The sequence below is a fragment of the Mus pahari genome, chromosome 4, assembly GCF_900095145.1.
Source record: "Mus pahari chromosome 4, PAHARI_EIJ_v1.1, whole genome shotgun sequence".
Classification (NCBI taxonomy): Eukaryota; Metazoa; Chordata; class Mammalia; order Rodentia; family Muridae; genus Mus; species Mus pahari.
In genome coordinates this window covers 74,496,307-74,516,041 of record NC_034593.1, presented here as the reverse complement: position 1 = coordinate 74,516,041, position 19,735 = coordinate 74,496,307, and the positions used below count along the sequence as shown (strand labels likewise).

Sequence of the window (19,735 nt, the reverse complement as noted above, 5' to 3'; positions counted from 1 at the left end):
ATAATGAACTGAACCTCTGAACCTGTAAGCCAGCCCCAATTAAATGTTCTTTTGTATAAGATTTGCCTTGGTCATGGTGTCTGTTCATAGCAGCAGTAAAACCCTAACTAAGACAGCAGGACAGGCAGAATTAAACAGAGTACCAGCTGGGTGTGGCCCAAGAGCCACTCTTGTTCCTTGAATTTGATGGAAAATCAGGATGCGGGTCCTGGCTCCTTAAGTCTGTCAACTGACCACCGACACGGAGGTAAATGAGATAAATTGGAGCATATTTCATTCCTTTCATGAGGAACAATCAAGACCAAACCAACAATTAATTCTTAGCAATGGTTGCTTAGTAGTGTCTTCAGATCAAACCGTTCAGTGACAAAGGGAAAAATCAGAGTGGAAATGAAGTCACTCCGAATATGGTGGCATGCACCTGTAATCCCAGATTTTGGGAGGCTAGAGTAGCCGGTGAGCTTGAGGCCAGCCTGGGCGTTTAGGTGAAGCTCCGTCTCTGAGCCAACAACAAAGGCAGCCACTACCCCAAATCAAGTACCGAGAGGCTTTTCTTCAAGTTCAGAGAACGGCTTCTCAGGTCTGTTCAGGTCTTCTTTTCTGACATTGTCTCTTTATTGCATTTGTTTTGGGCATGAGCAGATTTCCTTCCATTGAAGTCTAAAAGTCAGGGACTGTAATCACGCTTGCTGGGGATGGGGTGCCTGCCCACAGAGATAGACTTGTGTCCATCCTCCTGCTGTGGTGATCAGACCATCCACACCTTTAGTTATCACACTGCCTAGTCTCCCCACAACCCGACTCTAGAAACGACAGGCCTCAAAAAATTAAAATGCCCCAGCAATCACGTGCTGTAGGGGAAGGCAGGGCTGAAATCCTGATGCCAGCCAGAGGAGATACTTGTCCCCTCAGAAAAGATTCCCCTGGGTTGTTCCAATTTAAAGACCCACCTTGCAGGCAGTCTGTGGGGAATTGCAGGCTGGTATCCAGTCGAGCTGAAGTCTGAACCCTGGTGGTCATAATTCACCTACATGACACAGTAGGCGTTCTCTCAAGCTCCTGGAACTCTGGCCCCTGCCTAAGTTACCACCTCCCACAGCCCCCACAAGAGAAGCATGGTCAGAAGTCACTTAAGCAATGGCCCAAGCTTCTGACCTTCAGGCTAAACTCCTCCCCAGTTACCTAGCAACAGTGACAAGCATAAAAAGGGCTGTTCAGCCCCACCTCGCTCTCTTATCCTCACTCCTTTGTTTCTTTACCTCTCACTTCTCTCTCTTCTGACCTCTTCCCTTTCTCTCTGTCTTCTTCTTTCCTCTCCTCGCTTCCTCTTCCTCTCTCTTCTCTTTAGCGCTCTCTCTCTCTCTCTCTCTCTCTCTTTTTCTACCTTCTCTCTTTCCCCCTGCATTTCTATAATAAAGCTCTTAAACCGTAGAGAGTCTCTGCTCCTTCAAGGCCCACTGTGCACTCTGGTCAGTGTTGGGAATTTCTTCCCCTATTCCCTCTCTCCTGCAACCCTGGGCCGCTAGCAAGGTAACTCTGGGGGTCCCCGGGCGGGGGCTGCCCCTTTTCCAGCCCTCACTGAGTGAGTGGGTCAGGTGTGCTCACGGGGGGTCCTTGTGGAAAAGCATCCAGCAGTCTCCCCAAGTCCACCTGCCCAGAGCACAGGAACTCTGGCTGGACACGGCATATTTTTCTTCACCACTTCTCCCCGGGCCCCCCAGGCCCCCCCCCCCTTATTTTTTTATTTTGGTCCCAACAGCAAGCTACAACTAAGACAACATTCGTGCATCTGTTAATGGGGTGTCTTCCTGCTCCTCCAAGGAGACATTATTTCATTCAGCTGAGAAGAAAATATGCAAGTGTACTTGGAAAAAAAAAAAAAAAACAAGTGCTTTGACTATCTCTGATTTTTGCCACATGGAGGTGAGGTGTATTCTAGGCATACATCCACGTCGCTCACATTGCACAAATGTTTCCATGCCCCTCGAGGGCTCGTGGAAGTGTACTTGATTTGGGAGTATTGATAAACCAATGGCCTGTAATACCTGTGACTGGACTGAGACTGGAAAAGTGAGGGTATGTTTACCTTCAACTGTTCAAGTGTTTCTCCTGCTAAAGAGTGTGTGGTTGTTCACAGGTGTTAAAGATTGCTTCAACTTGGGTCTGATAAGTTGGCTCCACCAGCCAAGGGGCTTGTCACCAAGCCGGATGACTTGAATTCAGTCCCTGAGATCCACAGGGTGAAAAGGGCAGCTAATTCTTACAAGTTGTTCTTTGATCTCCACGGATGTGTGGTGGCGTGCACATGTGTGCATATGTACATGCACAAATGCGCCTCCCCATACACACAAAGGTAAATAAATGTAATGTTTTAAAGTAAAAGTTGTTTCAAGCTGACAGACCCAAACAACTTAGACTGTATGTGGCAGTACCTTCTCCATGTTCATAGGCCCTCCTCTGCTGGGCTGGCTCCTACAAACAGCCCTGGGGCCATGTCCAGTTTAGGGAAACTTACAGTGCCTATGCTCCCTGCCCTGTCCCCCAGACTCACTAGAATACAAGGAGGCATTTGCCTCCTGTTAGCTTGTCGTGACTAAGAACATAGTAGAGCATGGTGGGACACGTGATCTCTTATGATGTGGGTGATGGTAGGACTCTTAAATGTAGATGTGGAACATCTGGGATGTGCTACAGAAAAGCCTTAAATACAACATCGTACACCCTCTGGTCTGCTATTGGATAGGGGTTAGGGCAAGGTAGGGAAGCCTTCCTAGAAAAACAGGTCACAGTAGACTGCTTGTCAGTAACCCACAGCCATTGATGTAAACCATCTGAAGGGATGTGTTTCTCAGACATGAAAACAATGCCCTATTGACCAAGCAGCAAGTTGCATAAGCACGTCGAAGTGTCTCTAACATAAGAGCGGGTGTGTGGGCTGGTGAGGTGGCTCGGTGATTAACTCTTGTTGTTGTTGCTGAGGCCCAGAGACCAGTTCCTAGCGCCCAGATTGGGCAGCTCACAATAGTCTGTTAACTCCAGGGTCGGGATCTGACGCCCTCAGCTGGCCGCTACAGGTACTGCACTTACCTGCACATACATGTACAAACATAAACAATAATAAAATAAATATTAAAGACAGTGGAAAAAGAGGGATGATTTCTTCCATTTCAATCTTTTCCTGCTTTTTAACTTCTGATCCTTACAGGTTCAGGGTAAGATTTTCTGATTTTTTTTTTTCCTTTTTACTTCTTTTCTGCACAACTATTGTTGCTGCATGTGGTATGTACGCCATTGTGTACAAGCATGTGCTGAGGATGCCACACTGCTAAGAGGCTGTGTTGGTAGTCAGCCAGATGCCCAGTGGCAGAAAGCCATCCCCTGTGTGAAATAGATCTCAGAAGAGTTACTCCTGGCAGTGGGGAGTGACAGGGGATGGAGACATGACTGGGGTACATCGGACTCCACACAGTAGGGGCATCTTCTACTCTACATTGGAGAAAAGAGCCTGCAAGAGGTATGTTGTCAATAGCTCAGTGTGGATACACTGTTAATGACGTGCTTGTTCCAAGTCAGTGCTCTAGATCAGGACTTTCCTGGGATAATGTGGGGCTGATACCATGGAAACCAAGCCTATTAAGACTTCAAGAGTCTCCTGATCCCAGATGCCCAAGGAGATGACAAAGAGGAGGACAGGAGTGAACATGACAGAGGCACAGACACCACAAGTCTTAGGAACGTAGCTGGCCATCTAGACAGAGGTCCCAGACTTGGCCTCGCATGACTGACTGACTGCCTTACTTCGCTCCTTATAAACCTGCTGGCTGGAGAGAAGAGAGCCTTTCCTCATGATTTCTGGACTTCTGGATAAAAGGTTGATTGATTCCATTGCTGCCTCTGCTGTTTGGCATTTGCAGGGACAGGTAGCCGGTGTTCTGCTATCCAGGTGACAGGATGCTCTGACCAAGAAGCAAGCGGGCCGAGTGAGTCATTTTGAAGGATGGACCACCATAAGCACGGATCATGTCCAGGGCAGCTGACAGGGTGAAGCAGAAGGGATGCATATGGTGGAATATATTTAATCTTCTACCCTGCCTTTGATTATTCAGTTCCCAGATAAAAGACATGTGACCTTTAATCTATCAGCACTAAAGCTGGGCAGATATCTGCCCTTTATGCTATTAAAGTCTACTTTCCTATTGATAGCGGCATTATTACCTACAATCTTCCATCTGGTTCCATCTGCTCCTAATTCCAATTGGTCAACCCACATGGCCAAGATTTTAAGATTCTTATCCCATTGCATATTTTTCTCCTCTCTCCATCTTCCTCTCCTTTCCCTTTGTGGTTCTCCTCAGACCTGAACCCCAGGAGCCCCATGCCCTGCTTATCTCAATTCTGCCCAGCTACAGGCTGTAGCCATCTTTATCCACTAATCAGGAATAACTTGGAGAGCAAGGTCACATAGCATCACTTGGGCCTACGTGTGGATTCTCTCATCTCTGGGGGCAACCAGGTTTTAAGGGCCAGTATTTAGCATCACAATACAAGCAGCATCAGACCAACCTACTACATTTCCCCCTATTTGTCCAATTAAAGAGGCTCCTTTTCTCTCACATATAAGTTGAATACAATTATAACAATTATGAAAACTATAAGGTATGACACACATTTATAATGTCCAGTCCATTTATTTTTTTAACAATTTTTATTAGATATTTTCTTCATTTACATTTCAAATGCTATCCCGAAAGTCCCCTATACCCTCCCCCAACCCTGCTCCCCAACCCACCCACTCCTGCTTCCTGGCCCTGGTATTCCCCTGTACTGGGGCCTATAAAGTTTGCAAGACCAAGGGGCCTCTCTTCCCAGTGATGGCTGATTAGGCCATCTTCTGCTACATATGCAGCTAGAGACACAAGCTCAGGGGGTACTGGTTAGTTCATATTGTTGTTCCACCTATAGGGTTGCAGACTCCTTCAGCTNCTTGAGTACTTTCTCTTGCTCCTTTATTGGGGGCCCTGTGTTCCATCCAATAGATGATTGTGAGCATCCACTTCTGTGTTTGCCAGGCACTGACATAGCCTTGTCCTGTCCATTTATATTTGGCAACTTTGATAAAGTTTTCTATCTATCCTATCTTGGTGGGTTTAGAATTTTGTATTTAAATAATTTTTTATTTTAATTTGTGTTACCATGCTAAAAATGATTTTCAAACCTAGAGCATCTTAAATGTCAAACAACTTCAGTTTAATTGTGGCTCGCTGAGGCTTTTAAAGATCATCTATCTATTTATAGCATATTTGAACAAGCAAACATTTCCTGTCTCTAGCTACCTATTATCTGTACAACCCAGGATGTATATTTTTATGACAATCCAGACTAATATCTAACATGACTATGAGTTTGATTGATTGATTATTGACTGGTATATTTTAATTATCCAAGACAGTTTGTAATAGCAACTATTAAGAGGACTGAGTTAAACTTTGTATTATTAAATGACTTGTATAGACACAATACCTATCTAAGAGTTGAAACATATATCTATATCTATATCTATATCTATATAGATATATAGTGTTGTGACAAAATTAATCTCAAATTTTGTATCAATATACAATGGTTTATACCAATGAAAACTTTAAATCTGTATCAATATACAAAATTCTGTACCAATGTAACAAAATATAACCTCAATTCTGCATCAAAACATAAAGATCTCTATCAATATAGGATTATGGTTATAAAATGCTTTTAAGAGTCAATTCAGTAACTTATCCCTATTTGTCTACTTTGTGATATTACTATATCCCCCTTTTCCTTCTCAACTCCTTTCCCTTTACCTAAGAAAGAAAGGAGCTAACTTAGAAAGAAGGGAAGATAGAAATCCCAGAGCCTAGGTTTTCTATCTCATTTTCTCCCTGTCCAAGACTATAATTATTAATTATCTCCTAAACTGACAATATATCTATTATTTATAAAATAACCAGACCATCCACCCCAACTTGGGATACAGTCTTTTTACAATTGCTTCCTGATGTATTGAGGTGAAGAATTCCTGTTTGCCACACCCCTCCCCCCCAAAGGAAACCAGCTACAGATGTAAAGGTCAAGACTCCTGCAGAGAAACTACAGAGACATAGGAGACCTCACGGACAGGGGAACTCTGACAGTACTCAAGTCTAGGAGGTACAAAAGACTCAGGACAGTGTGGTCAGGTGACAGGAGGCCAGGCCTCAGAGAACTGTTTTGTTTCTCACACCTGACTGAAGTGGGAACATCTGGTTAGGGAAGTGCTTTGTGCAACACCGAGACAGTGCCAATTCATTGAGGGCCATCAGATGTCTTATACCTTTATCTGAAACAGAATACAATGGCAGTTTCCAAGATCCATACAGTTGTAGTTGCCAGGATGCAATGATGTTTGCAAACTTTGCCAGTTACACGAGGCCAGTTGTCCTGTCAAGCATCCGTGCATCCTTGACTTCTGAGGGGACAGACAGAGAAACACAACATTGTCTGCATGCTTCCCTGCCTGAGGAACTGGAAGGTATCTTGCCAAGGATCCATGGACTCTAATCTGCAAAACCTATGATGTGTCTCTCAAGGCAGCTAGGCCAGGCCAATGCAATGGTTCCCTGCAACTTACAGCTTGAAATCCTCCTGCCTCAGCCTCCTGAGTGCTGGTAACAACTAGTCTTACAATGGAGACCTTAAACTTTTAAGTGTTTTAAACTTCATTCATATATGTACTATATGACATATCCTTTAAACGTATTTCAGTTATTTGAATAAATTTTTTTTCTGAGTTCTCAGATTTAATAAATAAAATTATAAATAGTGAATTTTAGTTTCTCTAAGTATTTTAAGAAAGAATAAAAGTATTTCAGAATATGCTTCTAAAAACAGAAAAGAATCACAAAGTATAGTGAAATGTCTCTCATAGTCCACAAGAGATCAGTCCCAGGACTCCTTATCTACAACTGCCTGGAACACACATGTAAACTCTGAGTGTTCTCCTGAATGCTTCTGATCACCTCTAGATTATTCACAACACGGAATGCAATGCAAACATGCTGTGAAGATGGTAATTCTCCTTAGGGAATAAAGACAAGGAACACGTCTGCTCCTCCTGCTCAGTGTGGATGCAGTTTTTTAAAATTCTTTTTTAATGCAAGGTAGGTTGAATTAGTGGAAATAGAACCCAAGGATGTGGAGGGCTGACTGCACATGTATGAGATCTAAAAACAAATGTACTGAGGGTGTGCCGCCCTGTGTCCACTGGAGGGAAGCTCTGCCAGGCAGGGTGGGTGCACTGAGTGTGTGCGAGTGTGTGTGCGAGTGTGTGTGTGTGTGTGTGTAAAGAGCACACCTGGACGCAGCTTTGGAAAACTGTTTTTTTATTGGGGTGAGGGGGAGAAAGTGGTATTTATGTCCCTGGGGAGGTGGCCAGGGTCTCTGGTAAGGTTTGTGTGGCCATGGTCATATACCATTGGCCGGGGCAGGGCTATTGGAAGATATTTCCTCTGCATACTCAGTGGCTTTAGGGTGTATGTGGGAACCTTATGAGCTCAAACAAGGAGTGAGGCCCAATAGCTGTTAGGGTAATAAATTCTTACTAGGGTTGATGGTGGGGCAGCCGCCTTCATAGTGCCAGATTGGGAGAGGGGAGCAAGCCAGCTTCTGCAGACCTCATCTGAGGTGTCAGAGGTTGTGTCTCTCCTTGACACTTCCTCCTTAATCCTGGGCTATTCTGGTACCACAAGGGGTGAGAGAAAGCACTGCAGAAGATTCAGAATTTCTGAAGCAGAGGCAGGGCTACAGAAGAGTGCCCCCCCACCCTCCATTCATGTACATTTGGCAATGACAATATGAGCTTTGCTTTTTGGAGTCCTCTGTAAGTAAAAAAATTATACATACATACATACATATATATATATATATACATATACATATATACATATATATATGATTTGCCGTTAGTTGTACCTATAGGTGTGGACTCTACAGACATGCATACATTTTAAATTAGAGTTATAAGTCTGACTTTTACTCTAATTAGTCAAAATTCCCTTAGATATGAGATACTTTAAAAATCCCAAAGATTATTACATATGTGTATATGAAATTATAAAACAAAAATACATTAAAAATAAAATATCTAGAATAAATATGTAGCTGAGTGGTAGTGTTTGTCTACTGTGTATGAGATCCTGATTAAGCACACAAACAAACAAGCAATCATCCATGTCCATAGCAAGCATTATCCATGTCCATAGCAAGCATCATCTATGTCTATAGGTCCTGTAACATGAAATGTGCAAATGCTACTTATAAATCTTCTAGGAACATTTTTGGGCCAAATACAACTGTCTGTAAATTGTACAGAGGATACAACTTCTTAGATTTGAGAGACACATATGTAATAAACTGTTGCCTTTACATAACTTGGGGAATTCCTTCTTGGTTACTCAATAATACTGGCCAAGAAGTTGGTGATGATCTTGTCTGAGGCCCTGACTGGAACACCCTGGACTCTGGTTAGATTTTATAATTAGGAACTAAACTAAGCAAGACAGTAGTCACATAGGTCATATGTCTTGTTTTCCAAATGACTCATCTTTCCGTCTGCATAGAAGTTGGCAACTCTTGTTGTATTACTGGGCCATGTGGTTGGGCTTAGCAGTTATTGGCCTTGAGATACTTCAGTATATCCTAAGGAACTCCAAGGGACTTAGAATGTGGTAAAACTATGCCTTCTTTTCACATTTTTTCTGCTTGGTGTTATGACAGGTACTGATATTAATTGGTCCACTTTTTCTGGGTCCTCTTGAAAGAGGACAGCTGCCGGGTCACTAAGCTAGTAAGTCTGTTAGGTCAAGAGACCACTCTTCAGCTCCGCTCCTTGCAGTTCCTGTGTCTGGCAACAGCTGGTTCTGATGTCGACACTCATTCATCAGTGCCCAGTTAAGCTCTGAAAGGGGGAGGGGATGCATGACTCAGGAGTGCTGGGTGGATGCCATTGCGTCTGAGGTATTTCCACACAGAAGAGGTAACACCATGCCCTGGGCATTTCCATCCAGTCACGCTCCCCACAAGTGGGTGTATCTTTAAGCACCCCCTCCTTTTTTTTCCTAAAAGGATACAACCAATGAAAACTATTTGCCTTGTGTTAGGGAGTTTTCTGTGTTTGGTTCCAACTTAAAGAAGTCCACCTCATTCATCATCCATGGATTGGCTCTTCTAGTAAAGAAAATCAAGGTCTCTCCTTCCCCTCCTCTCCCCTCCCCCTCTCTTCCTACCTCCCTCCAGCCTTCTTTTCCCTCTCCCCAGTTCTACATCTCCCTCTCTTTCTCCTTTCATTCCTTCCCACTTTCTATTTTTCTATTTTCCTAATCTTTATATTCCCAGAATATAAGTTCCCTAAAAGAGGAAAATAAAAATATTACTGTTGGGGTCTTAACTGTAGCACGGCATGTGTCTAGCATGCAGGAGGACCTGGTTTGGTCCCCAACACCAGAACTTGAACCAAAGCAAAACAACAACTGAGATCCGACTGGATTCTACGGGACCTGTGTCTCAGTTAAAAGGCAGATGCTTCTGAATGCCAGAGAGAAGCCCAGAAGCACGAACTTCTGCACATGTAGAACTGTCATTTGGGTGAACATACAAAATAGTCAGCTTTAATCACTGAAGTTTTGAAAGCCTTCCCAATTTACAAAGTGAAAATTTTCATGCCAACTATGAGATGAAAGGAAACATCAACCCTTTCTGGAAGTGGCTGCAGAGATGGACCTGAGGACCGTTTTGTTGGTGGTTGACACCTACCAGAGCATCGATAATCTAGTTAACCATCATTGTAGGATTGCCTGCACTGCGCAGACGTGCTGCCAGGAGGAATTTGTGGATACGAAAAGGTTTTTTTTCAGCATCTCATGTAGCTCAGGCTGGCCTAATTACTCCATGAAATCCTTCTTCCTTGGCCTCCCAAATCTTGGGATTCCATGTGAGTCCCCACAGCAGGCAGAAATCAACGGCTTTTGCCCAGCTTTGCTTTTAGGATTACAAAGTTACTCAGTTAACCCAGGAAGGCCAATTCGAAAAATCAGCACAGAGAAGAGCAGCTTCCAGTGTTAGGGAAAATAAGCTGAAAGGAGTTTTTGCTCAGTGTTTGAGAAATCCAGAGGAAGGAAGGCATCCGGCTGTAGAGCCCGAGCTGCCCCGGGCTGCACAGTCACGTGTGAACCTGGTAAAACCAGACTTTGCAGAGCACAGAAATTCACTCTCAAGCTTGTATTGGTGCATATTGATTTAGTTTCACTGAGTTTTGAAGGGCTAAGGGGTCAGAAAATGAGAGTCCACAAGAAGTCACTTTGGAATCCAAACTCACAGTGTTTGTGACAGCAAAGGTAGCAGGGCCTTCCTCTGAGTCATCTTCTCTACACAACACCCGGGTCCGCCAAAGAGGAAGAGCTCACAGGGAAATGCCAAACTGTGCTAGAGCTCAGAGGTCAGTTTTCTTCTTTCCTAGAGGCAAACCCCCTGGAACTGTAAACTCTCGCTCCTGAAGAAGTTTGGATGCCCAACACACTGGCCCTTCTTTGAGCCTCCTTGCCTTGTATGGCCTCCGGGGACATGTGTATGGGAAGAAATTTGCTTCTTTCTTGTTTTCAGTTTGCTTCAGCAGGTTTAAGGAATGTAGCTTTCAGAGAGAGAGAGAGAGAGAGAGAGAGAGAGAGAGAGAGAGAGAGAGAGAGAGAACTTCTCTATAAGGCAGTGGTTCTCGATCCGTGGGTTGAGACCCCATGGTGGTTGCATATATGATATTTACATTGCTATTCATAACAGTAGCAAAATTACAATTATAAAGTACCAACAAAAATAATTTTATGGTTGGGTCAATAACATGAGGTAATTGAAGGGTTGAAGGGTTAGGAAGGTCAGCAACCTATAAGGACAAGGGATGTGGAGCTGAGGGGAAAAGAACCCTGGGTTTAAGAGAAAAAATTCTGGCTTCAAATCTCAGCTGCTATTTCTGATTCACAGGACATTTTCTTGTGAAAACAGGGGATAAGGATGCTTGCTCTGCATCCAATCTCACTTTGCCGAGGTCAAATGGGATCACAGGCACCAGAGGCAGATTATTAACTTGTTTTAAAGTAGCGGGTCTCCCTTACAACTGGAAGATGGAGCCACATCTCCATCATGAAGCAAACCAATCGGTGCCTCCGTGGGACCCGGTACCAAAGTGAAGCACCTGCACCCCCAGCGGGGCGGGTCAGCTTTGGGGTCAGATGTTTTCTGCTGTGATCCCTGCAGGAAGAGGGACACCCAGGGAGGAGAGGGGCACCTCAGATATGGGATAGAGAAAGGGAATATAGCTTCAAAGCCATAGATAGAAGTGAGAGCACCGATCTTCCCCATGCTTAGAAGGAGGGCTGTTGGGGGCGGGTAAGGAGAGAAACATCTGTGCCGTCCTTATCCATTCATATCCTGAGCACAATGCTGCCATTCAGGTCTGGATGGAGACTAGTAGACTCTGTTATCAGATGCTGAGCAAGAAATGGATCTCAGAGACGTAAGGGCAGGGGGACAAAGTGTTGAAACGAAGGAGAAAGAGGAAATATTCCTGAGTCCAAGTTGCAACTTCTGAGGATGGAGAGAAAGCAAAAGAGTTCAAAAGCCCTGTTTGAGGGGAAAGTGAGATTTTGTGATTGGAGTAGTTGGGGTTAGAACCTGGGTCTTGGCAGCCCTGGCTGTCTAGCCTCTCCTTCTGGGCCCCAATAAGGTATTTAAATGGTTAACAGTAGACAGCAGAAAAATAGCTATTCAGTGTAGCCACATCAGGAAGACAACTAAATAATGAGGGTGTACAATGCCCCCATCCTAAGTTCAGCATCCTGTCACCACAGGTTTAGATTTAGAGGATACAGAAAATATCCATAAGTAGGCAGTTTTGGTCAAGGTGTGCGACCCTCCAGTCATTCAGCCATTATTGTCCAGGCCTCCAGTCTTTTCCTCATGGTGATCTGATAAAAACTCCCTGTGATTGGCACAGGGCTGAAATTTATAACCTTTCCTGGCTGGAACGTTCCAATAACCAAAGAGAGAGAGTGCGTCTCTTTAGAATATTCTCTTCCTTCCAGAATACTTGCAGCGGGATGCTCAACTCAGCTAAAAGGCGAGCTGGGAGGCAGCTTTCTCTTTTGGACACTTGGGGAATTCCCACACAGAGCTCTCAGTTCTGTTTTGCCTGCCCTGGGGCTCCTGCCAGCTCTGGTGCCATGCTCCGCTCCCCTTGCAGACCCCCCTGTGGGCGGCGCTTGTCGCACCGGGGGCGGTGCTGGCGACCGGGAAGTTCGGGCCCAGGCCTGGGGACATCCCCTTCCCGCACTTCCCGGTCTTCGGTCTTCGTGGGCTGGTGCCTAGATGGCTAGTGGGCACGGGGAGCGGCGGCTGGAAGTCTCCTAGGTAGGTAGGTCGTTTCTCCTGCCGGGTCCCTGCACCCTTATCCGGGCGGGGTCGAATCGACTGGGCGGCCGCTGTGCCTCCGTGGTGCGGGGACCTGGTTCCCAACGTGAAGCATCTGCGCCCCTAGCCGGGCGGGTCAGCTTTGGGACCAGATGTTTCCTCCTGTGATCTCTGCAGGTAGAGGGATACCCAAGGAGGAGAGGGGGTACTGCAGAACTGCAGCCACTGTCCTGGAGCCCGCGGTGGTGTGACCTGCCTATTTACAGCCTTTCTGGCTCCGGGATCACAGAGGGGAGCGCCTGTAGTGTCCCTGAACCCCGGGGTGCTCAGGGTGAAGGTGGCGCTGTCCCAGATAACCTCCAGCCCACCCCTCTCTTGACCCCAGGCTCGGGCAGGCGGTCACTGGCAGGAGGTGTGTCCGCAATCACAGTTTCAGTCGGTCAAGGTTGGACAGCAGTCTCTGAGACCTAGAAGTGGAAAAGATGTCGTTCAAGGAGGTTCAGACTGTTTCCTTTTGATCAGGATCTTGTTTCTGAGTGTAGGGGCTTCACTTCTTTGCTTTTCGTTTATCTCTGGAGCATCCGAATTGCATCACTGGTCAGAAAACAACTTACTGAAACCTCAGAGCAAGAATGAGTGGAGTCTTTTAATAAGGACCTTACGATTTCTTCAGTTCCACAAACGAGAACCTTGTGTTGGCATCTTAGATGTCAGGAAAAGGCTTTTCTAGTTTAAAAAAAGGAGAAAGTGGGTAAGGTGGCTGGACTTAGACGGAGAGACCCTTTTCCTCCCCCAAAGGGAAATATTATGAGTACTGGAAAATATCTTATTTCGCTACATTCGAAGTTTTTTTTTTTTTCTGTTCCAAGCAAAGAACACTTGCACCTTAAACCTTTAATTAGTGAATACAAAAACTGCCAGACATTGACAGTATGTTTTGGAAATTTCTAAACTACCAGGTTTTTGTTTGTTTGTTTGTTTGTCTGTTTTGTACTTCTAACTTTATAAGTTAACATTTAAGGGGATAAGTGCCCAATGAAAAAATCATTCTTCCATTTAAAGAAGTGAAGCTAAGGGAGAGCACTTAACATAGGGAAATAATTCAGAATGTTCATAATGCAACGATTGGAAGCCTCCACATGTTAATTATATTGAATAGAAGGTACTTCACTTAAATGACCAAGTTAGTAGCGTCAGGAAAGAATTAACATCTACAACCTACAATCGTCAGCTGGCTTTTCTTTTTGAGATGGTCTCAGGCCTTATGCTGAGATCGCAACTCACCGTGTGGTTGTGGATGTCTTTGAACTACTGACTTCCTGCCTCCGCCTGATGGAGTCGGAGGTGTCCACCACTGTGCCCTGTTTATTCAGTGCTGGGGGTCAAACACACTAGCATACTAGCAAAGCACTATGGGCAAGCTACATCCCAGGCCCATCGCCTACTGAGTCTGAGATAGATTCCTTAGGGGCACTAAGGGGGGTGGGGGGATGTACAACCAGTTATCAAGAGAAAGCTGTGGGAAGTGGAGAGATGGATCTGCAGTAAGGAACACTCGCTGCTCTCCCAGAGGATCTGGGCTCAGTTCCCAACACCCACATGGTTATAGGGGCTCTCATGCCTTCATTTGGCTCCCAAGGGCACTGTAACACATGATGCACTGTACACACATGATGCACATGTGTACATTCAGGCAAAACACTCACGCACTCATATCTATACCATAAAGTGGTGCTTGCCACCAGGCCTGATGACCTGAGCTTAGTCCCCAGAACCCACATAGTGGAAAGAGGACTGGCTTCCTCAGATTGTCCTCTGACTTCCACATTTGGGTAGCGGAACATGTATGCTGTCCCTCAACCACTACAGAAGCATAAAACGTATTTTGGGAAATTGTTGCGTTACTTCACTGAGCAAATATGACCACGGCACATGTGATTGCATGGAACAGCTACAGGATATAGGTCCCAGAAGGTGCCCTGGGAGATGAGCCTTGGATTCTCCCAGGAAAGAATACTGGGGAAGTGGGGGAAACTACCTTATTTCCTTTGCATTCATCCAAGTAGCCCATCTGGGACTGGACACAGCTTTCCGTGACTTGACTCTGCAGAGTGAGAAGGTTCTGGGGGCCTGATTGTCTTGCTCAACTCGGCAGACTATCGACCCCTCTCTGCCTAGGGTTCCAGACATTCCTTCTTTCCTTTAGTAGTAGGAGCAAGGCAGAGTTAGTGGGCATGAGAGTAGGCTGTTTCTGTGCCCAGTGAGAAATCATGGACCAAGAGAGCAATGAGTTGAGTAAGACATCCTTGGTGAGCAGAGACGTTAAAGACAGGAGCCCGCCACTAGAAAGCCATAGGCCACATCTAGTTCATTTCTTTAACTACTGGCTTGTTCATTCCCTTCATCTGTTTATGTTCAGCTCACACTTATTGAGTCCTGTGTTGTTGTTGTTGCCTCTCAGGTGACTGCTTTTACGTTTCTTCATAGGCAGACAAATATGTGCTAGTGCTATTGTATATAGCAAAATTAATTTTTAATTTTCATTCATGTACTGCATTTGCCTGTAACTTATCCTTGCACACGAGAGAGAGAGAGAGAGAGAGAGAGAGAGAGAGAGAGAGAGAGAGAGAATGTGCACAAGCGTGAAAATGATATTCCCTCAGACACACCCACTCACATGAGCTCTGTTCCTTTTAAGGTCAAATCTCAGAGGATGCTACGAGCTCTTTGGATCTTCTGGATCTTGGTGGCCATAATAGGCCTCTCCAGCAAAGGCTGCTCTGCTCAGCAGTCTCTGTCATGTGATGCTGCTGGTGTGTGTGATGGCCACTCCAGGTCTTTCACCTCTATTCCCTCCGGACTCACAGCAGCCATGAAGAACCTTAACCTGTCTTTCAACAAGATCACCTACATTGGCCATGGTGACCTTCAAGCATGTGTGAACCTCCAGGTTCTGATATTGGAGTCCAACAGAATCAGTACAATAGAGGGAGACGCCTTTTATTCTCTGGGCAGTCTTGAACATTTGGACTTGTCTGATAATCACCTGTCTAGGCTATCTTCCTCCTGGTTCAGGCCCCTCTCCTCATTGAAACACTTAAACTTAATGGGAAATCCTTACCAGACACTGGGGGTAACATCGCTCTTTCCCAATCTCACAAATTTACAAACCCTCAGCGTAGGAAATGTGGAGACTTTCAGTGAGATAAGGGGAACAGATTTTGCTGGGCTGACTTCTCTCCATGAACTTGAAATTAAGGCATTAAGTCTCCAGAATTATCAGTCCGGAAGTCTAAAGTCGATCAGAGACACTCATCACCTGACTCTTCACTTGAGCGGGTCTGCTTTCCTGCTGGAGATTTTTGCAGATATTCTGAGTTCTGTGAGATATTTAGAACTGAGAGACACTAACTTGGCCAAGTTCCGATTTTCAGAACTGCCCGTAGATGGAATCAATTCACCGATGAAGAAGCTGGCATTCAGAAACTCGGTTCTCACTGATGAAAGCTTTAACGAACTCCTGAAGCTGTCGCGGTACCTCTTGGAACTGTCGGAGGTAGAGTTTGATGACTGTACCCTCAAAGGGCTCGGCGATTTCAACCCCTCAGAGTCAGACCTAGTGAGAGAGCTAGGTAAAGTAGAAACGGTCACAATCCGGAGGTTGTACATCCCCCAGTTCTATTTATTTTATGATCTGCAAACTGTCTACCCCCTCCTGGAGAAGGTGAAGCGAATCACTGTAGAGAACAGTAAGGTCTTTCTGGTTCCCTGCTTGTTCTCACGGCATTTAAAATCATTAGAATTCTTAGACCTCAGCGAAAATCTGATGGTTGAAGAATACTTGAAACACTCAGCCTGTGAGGGCGGCTGGCCTTCTCTACAAACCTTAGTTTTGAGCCAGAATCATTTGAGATCAATACAAAAAACAGGAAAGATTTTGCTGACTCTGAAGAACCTGACAGCCCTTGATATCAGCAGGAACAGTTTTCATCCGATGCCTGACAGCTGTCAGTGGCCAGAAAAGATGCGCTTCCTGAACCTGTCCAGTACAGGGATACAGGCAGTAAAAACGTGCATCCCTCAGACGCTGGAGGTGTTGGATGTTAGTAACAACAATCTTGATTCATTTTCTTTGTTTTTGCCTCGGCTGCAAGAGCTCTATATTTCCAGAAATAAGCTGAAAACGCTCCCAGATGCTTCGTTGTTCCCTGTGTTACTGGTCATGAAAATCAGAGAGAACGCATTAAGTACTTTCTCTAAAGACCAACTTGGTTCTTTCCCCAAACTGGAGACTCTGGAAGCAGGCAACAACCACTTTGTCTGCTCCTGCGAACTCCTATCCTTCACTATGGAGACACCAGCTCTGGCTCAAGTCCTGGTTGACTGGCCAGACAGCTACGCATGTGACTCTCCGCTTCGCCTGCAGGGCCAGAAGCTTCAGGATGCCCGGCCCTCCGTTTTGGAGTGTCACCAGGCTGCACTGGTGTCTGGAGTCTGCTGTGCCCTTCTCCTGTTGATCCTGCTCGTAGGTGCCCTGTGCCACCATTTCCACGGACTGTGGTACATGAGAATGATGTGGGCGTGGCTCCAGGCCAAGAGGAAGCCCAAGAAAGCTCCCTGCAGGGACGTTTGCTATGACGCCTTTGTTTCCTACAGTGAGCAGGATTCCCATTGGGTGGAGAACCTCATGGTCCAGCAGCTGGAGAACTCTGACCCGCCCTTCAAGCTGTGTCTCCACAAGCGGGACTTTGTTCCGGGCAAATGGATCATTGACAACATCATCGATTCCATCGAAAAGAGCCACAAAACGGTGTTCGTGCTTTCTGAGAACTTCGTACGGAGCGAGTGGTGCAAGTACGAACTGGACTTCTCCCACTTCAGGCTCTTTGATGAGAACAACGACGCGGCCATCCTTGTTTTGCTGGAGCCCATTGAGAAGAAAGCCATTCCCCAGCGCTTCTGCAAACTGCGCAAGATAATGAACACCAAGACCTACCTGGAGTGGCCCTTGGATGAAGGCCAGCAGGAAGTGTTTTGGGTAAATCTGAGAACTGCAATAAAGTCCTAGGTTCTCCACCCAGTTCCTGTCTTGTCTTAACTAAGGTTTTTGTGACACAAACTGTAACAAAGTTTATCAGTAACATAGAATTAGGATTTTAACTATGAGCTTTGTCTTGAATACTGTTATATAAATATGTGACATCAGGAGAACGGCTTCTCTCTCTCTTTTTTTTAATCTCTCTCCTGTATTGATATCTAAATAAGCTGTTCACTTAGAACGTCTGGAAACAGAATATTTAGACTGACGGTTTAATGCCTGCCTCTATCCAGTCAATGTGACATAGGGTGGCTAGAGGAAGCATTTCCTAATCTACTCACCTGCCATCCCTCTGTGTAGCTGATACCAAGGGCAAGGAGCCACAATATGAGGCATCCAGGCAAATCTGTTGCTCCTTCCTAGAGAGGGGGTTGTGTCCCACCAGATCTTCCAGTATAAATGACACAGGCTGAATTTTTGTGTGAACTAGGTTTGTCTTTCTGAGTCTTTGATAGTTTTTGTCTAAGTATAAATTACCTATTAATTTGTAAGGATCTGAAAGAAGTCTCCCAGGTTCAGGTGGTCCTGATTTCCACTGGATTTCAGTTATTAATTTCCAGTGTCTGGTTGCTGTGGTTCCTGACCCTCTTAGACATAATGTTGCTTTTTCTCCTGTGCAAAGTCTCATAACTAATTCTACAAAGCTTTTCTTTTTCTATCCAAAAAAAAAAAATACATGTAAGAGAAAGATTTTTAAAGTAATTATATACCCAGAGGTTTCTTATGATTTAACATAACTCCACACGTGGTAATCTGAAGACAGATGCCACTGCCTTTACTGTTTATAAGTAAGATCTGATAATGCATCACATTTTAATGGAATATTCTTTACTAAGAGTTCTTCACTGATTCTTGGCAACTTTCGTTTTGTGCTGGGAACCACACGCAAAAGGAAATGAACATCCATTGATCCCTTTTAAATTCTCGGCCTGAGCTAGGTTTATGTGGTTAATTGGGTTTTGGAGTCAGAGAGATACTTAGGGTAACAGATGTGTGATTTTGAGCAAGTCATTTGGCATAACCCAAAACTCTTCCGTGTCCTTAAAACGGGCAGCAAGGTTTGTGCATGCTGGGTTATGCACAGGGTTTGAGATGAGGTAATAGATGAGGTAATAGAAGAAAACCACACTTCCTGGTTGCCATTGTGACCAGAAGGATTATGGAGGCAAGGCTATGAGACTTATCCAAATGGGACCTAGGGGTACTGTGGAGTTAGATAGCTGTAGGTAGTTGCTACTGATGTTACTGTTTTACAGGAAATTATTTATTTTTATATGACTGTTCATACATAGATATGTTCCTTTATGTACACTAGCAGAGAGATTAGTGACCCTGTTCATAGAAAAATGACCTCAAGGAAGAAGTTCATTAGTGTGTAATGAGCTTAAGTGTGGGAAATTATACAAAGTTTCTTTCTTTCACAAGCTCCCAGGAGAAAACATAGGCCAGCCTGTGAAATAAGTGGACAGATTCAGATTGTTGTTATCCTTGAGGAGAAACCACAGAAATCCATCACAGCAATAAATGTACTTCCTACTTTCCCACTTCACACAGGCATCTCCACATCACCGAAAGATCCAGAAAGACCAAACAAAGACTTGCATCTCTATAGATGATGATATATTTAGTCAGAGAAGTGTTGACTTGATCCATTATCAATTTTGAATAATTTAAACCACAATAGAAATGGCTTCATAGTTTGATAAGTTTAAAATGACCTTTAATCATTATTCATAGAAATGAAAACTACTATTAGCAAAGTGGCCAGATGCAAAATTATACACACACACACACACACACACACATACACACACCAATAACCTTCTATAAACTAGTAGCAGATACACTCAATTTCTTTCTTCAGTGTGCTAACTATTTTCATTGTAGAGGTGTTTCAGTTGTCAGTGAAATTTAACGCCCAACCCCAGGGGTTTCTTTTAGGCTACTGTCAATGGTGACATTGTTTGCCTGGTTGAAGAAGACACTAAGATCTGCTCTGTTCATAGATCCAAAGCATTTCATTATGAATGTGACTATTCTATCAAAAGCAGACCACAGATTCAATGTGATACCAATGAAAGCTCATATATTGTTCTTCATAAAATTAGGAAAGAAGTCTCCACAATTAATTTGGAAGAAAAAAAACCCCAGATGATCAAAGTCATC

General features: G+C 44.6%; 1 protein-coding gene across 1 annotated transcript; it reads left to right on the top strand.

The window, feature by feature from the left end:
• The first annotated feature begins 12,396 nt into the window (after nt 1-12,396).
• Nucleotides 12,397-17,578, top strand: Tlr2 (toll like receptor 2). Its single transcript, XM_021196861.2, has 2 exons — nt 12,397-12,471; nt 15,170-17,578. Exon 2 carries the CDS (start codon nt 15,185-15,187, stop codon nt 17,537-17,539), a length of 2,355 nt encoding a protein of 784 aa, XP_021052520.1. The 5' UTR covers nt 12,397-12,471; nt 15,170-15,184; the 3' UTR covers nt 17,540-17,578.
• Nucleotides 17,579-19,735: the final 2,157 nt, after the last annotated feature.

What these genes read in the sequence shown, in the direction of transcription:
- Tlr2 (XM_021196861.2), top strand. Translation starts at nt 15,185, where the DNA reads ATGCTACGAGCTCTTTGGATCTTCTGGATCTTGGTGGCCATAATAGGC.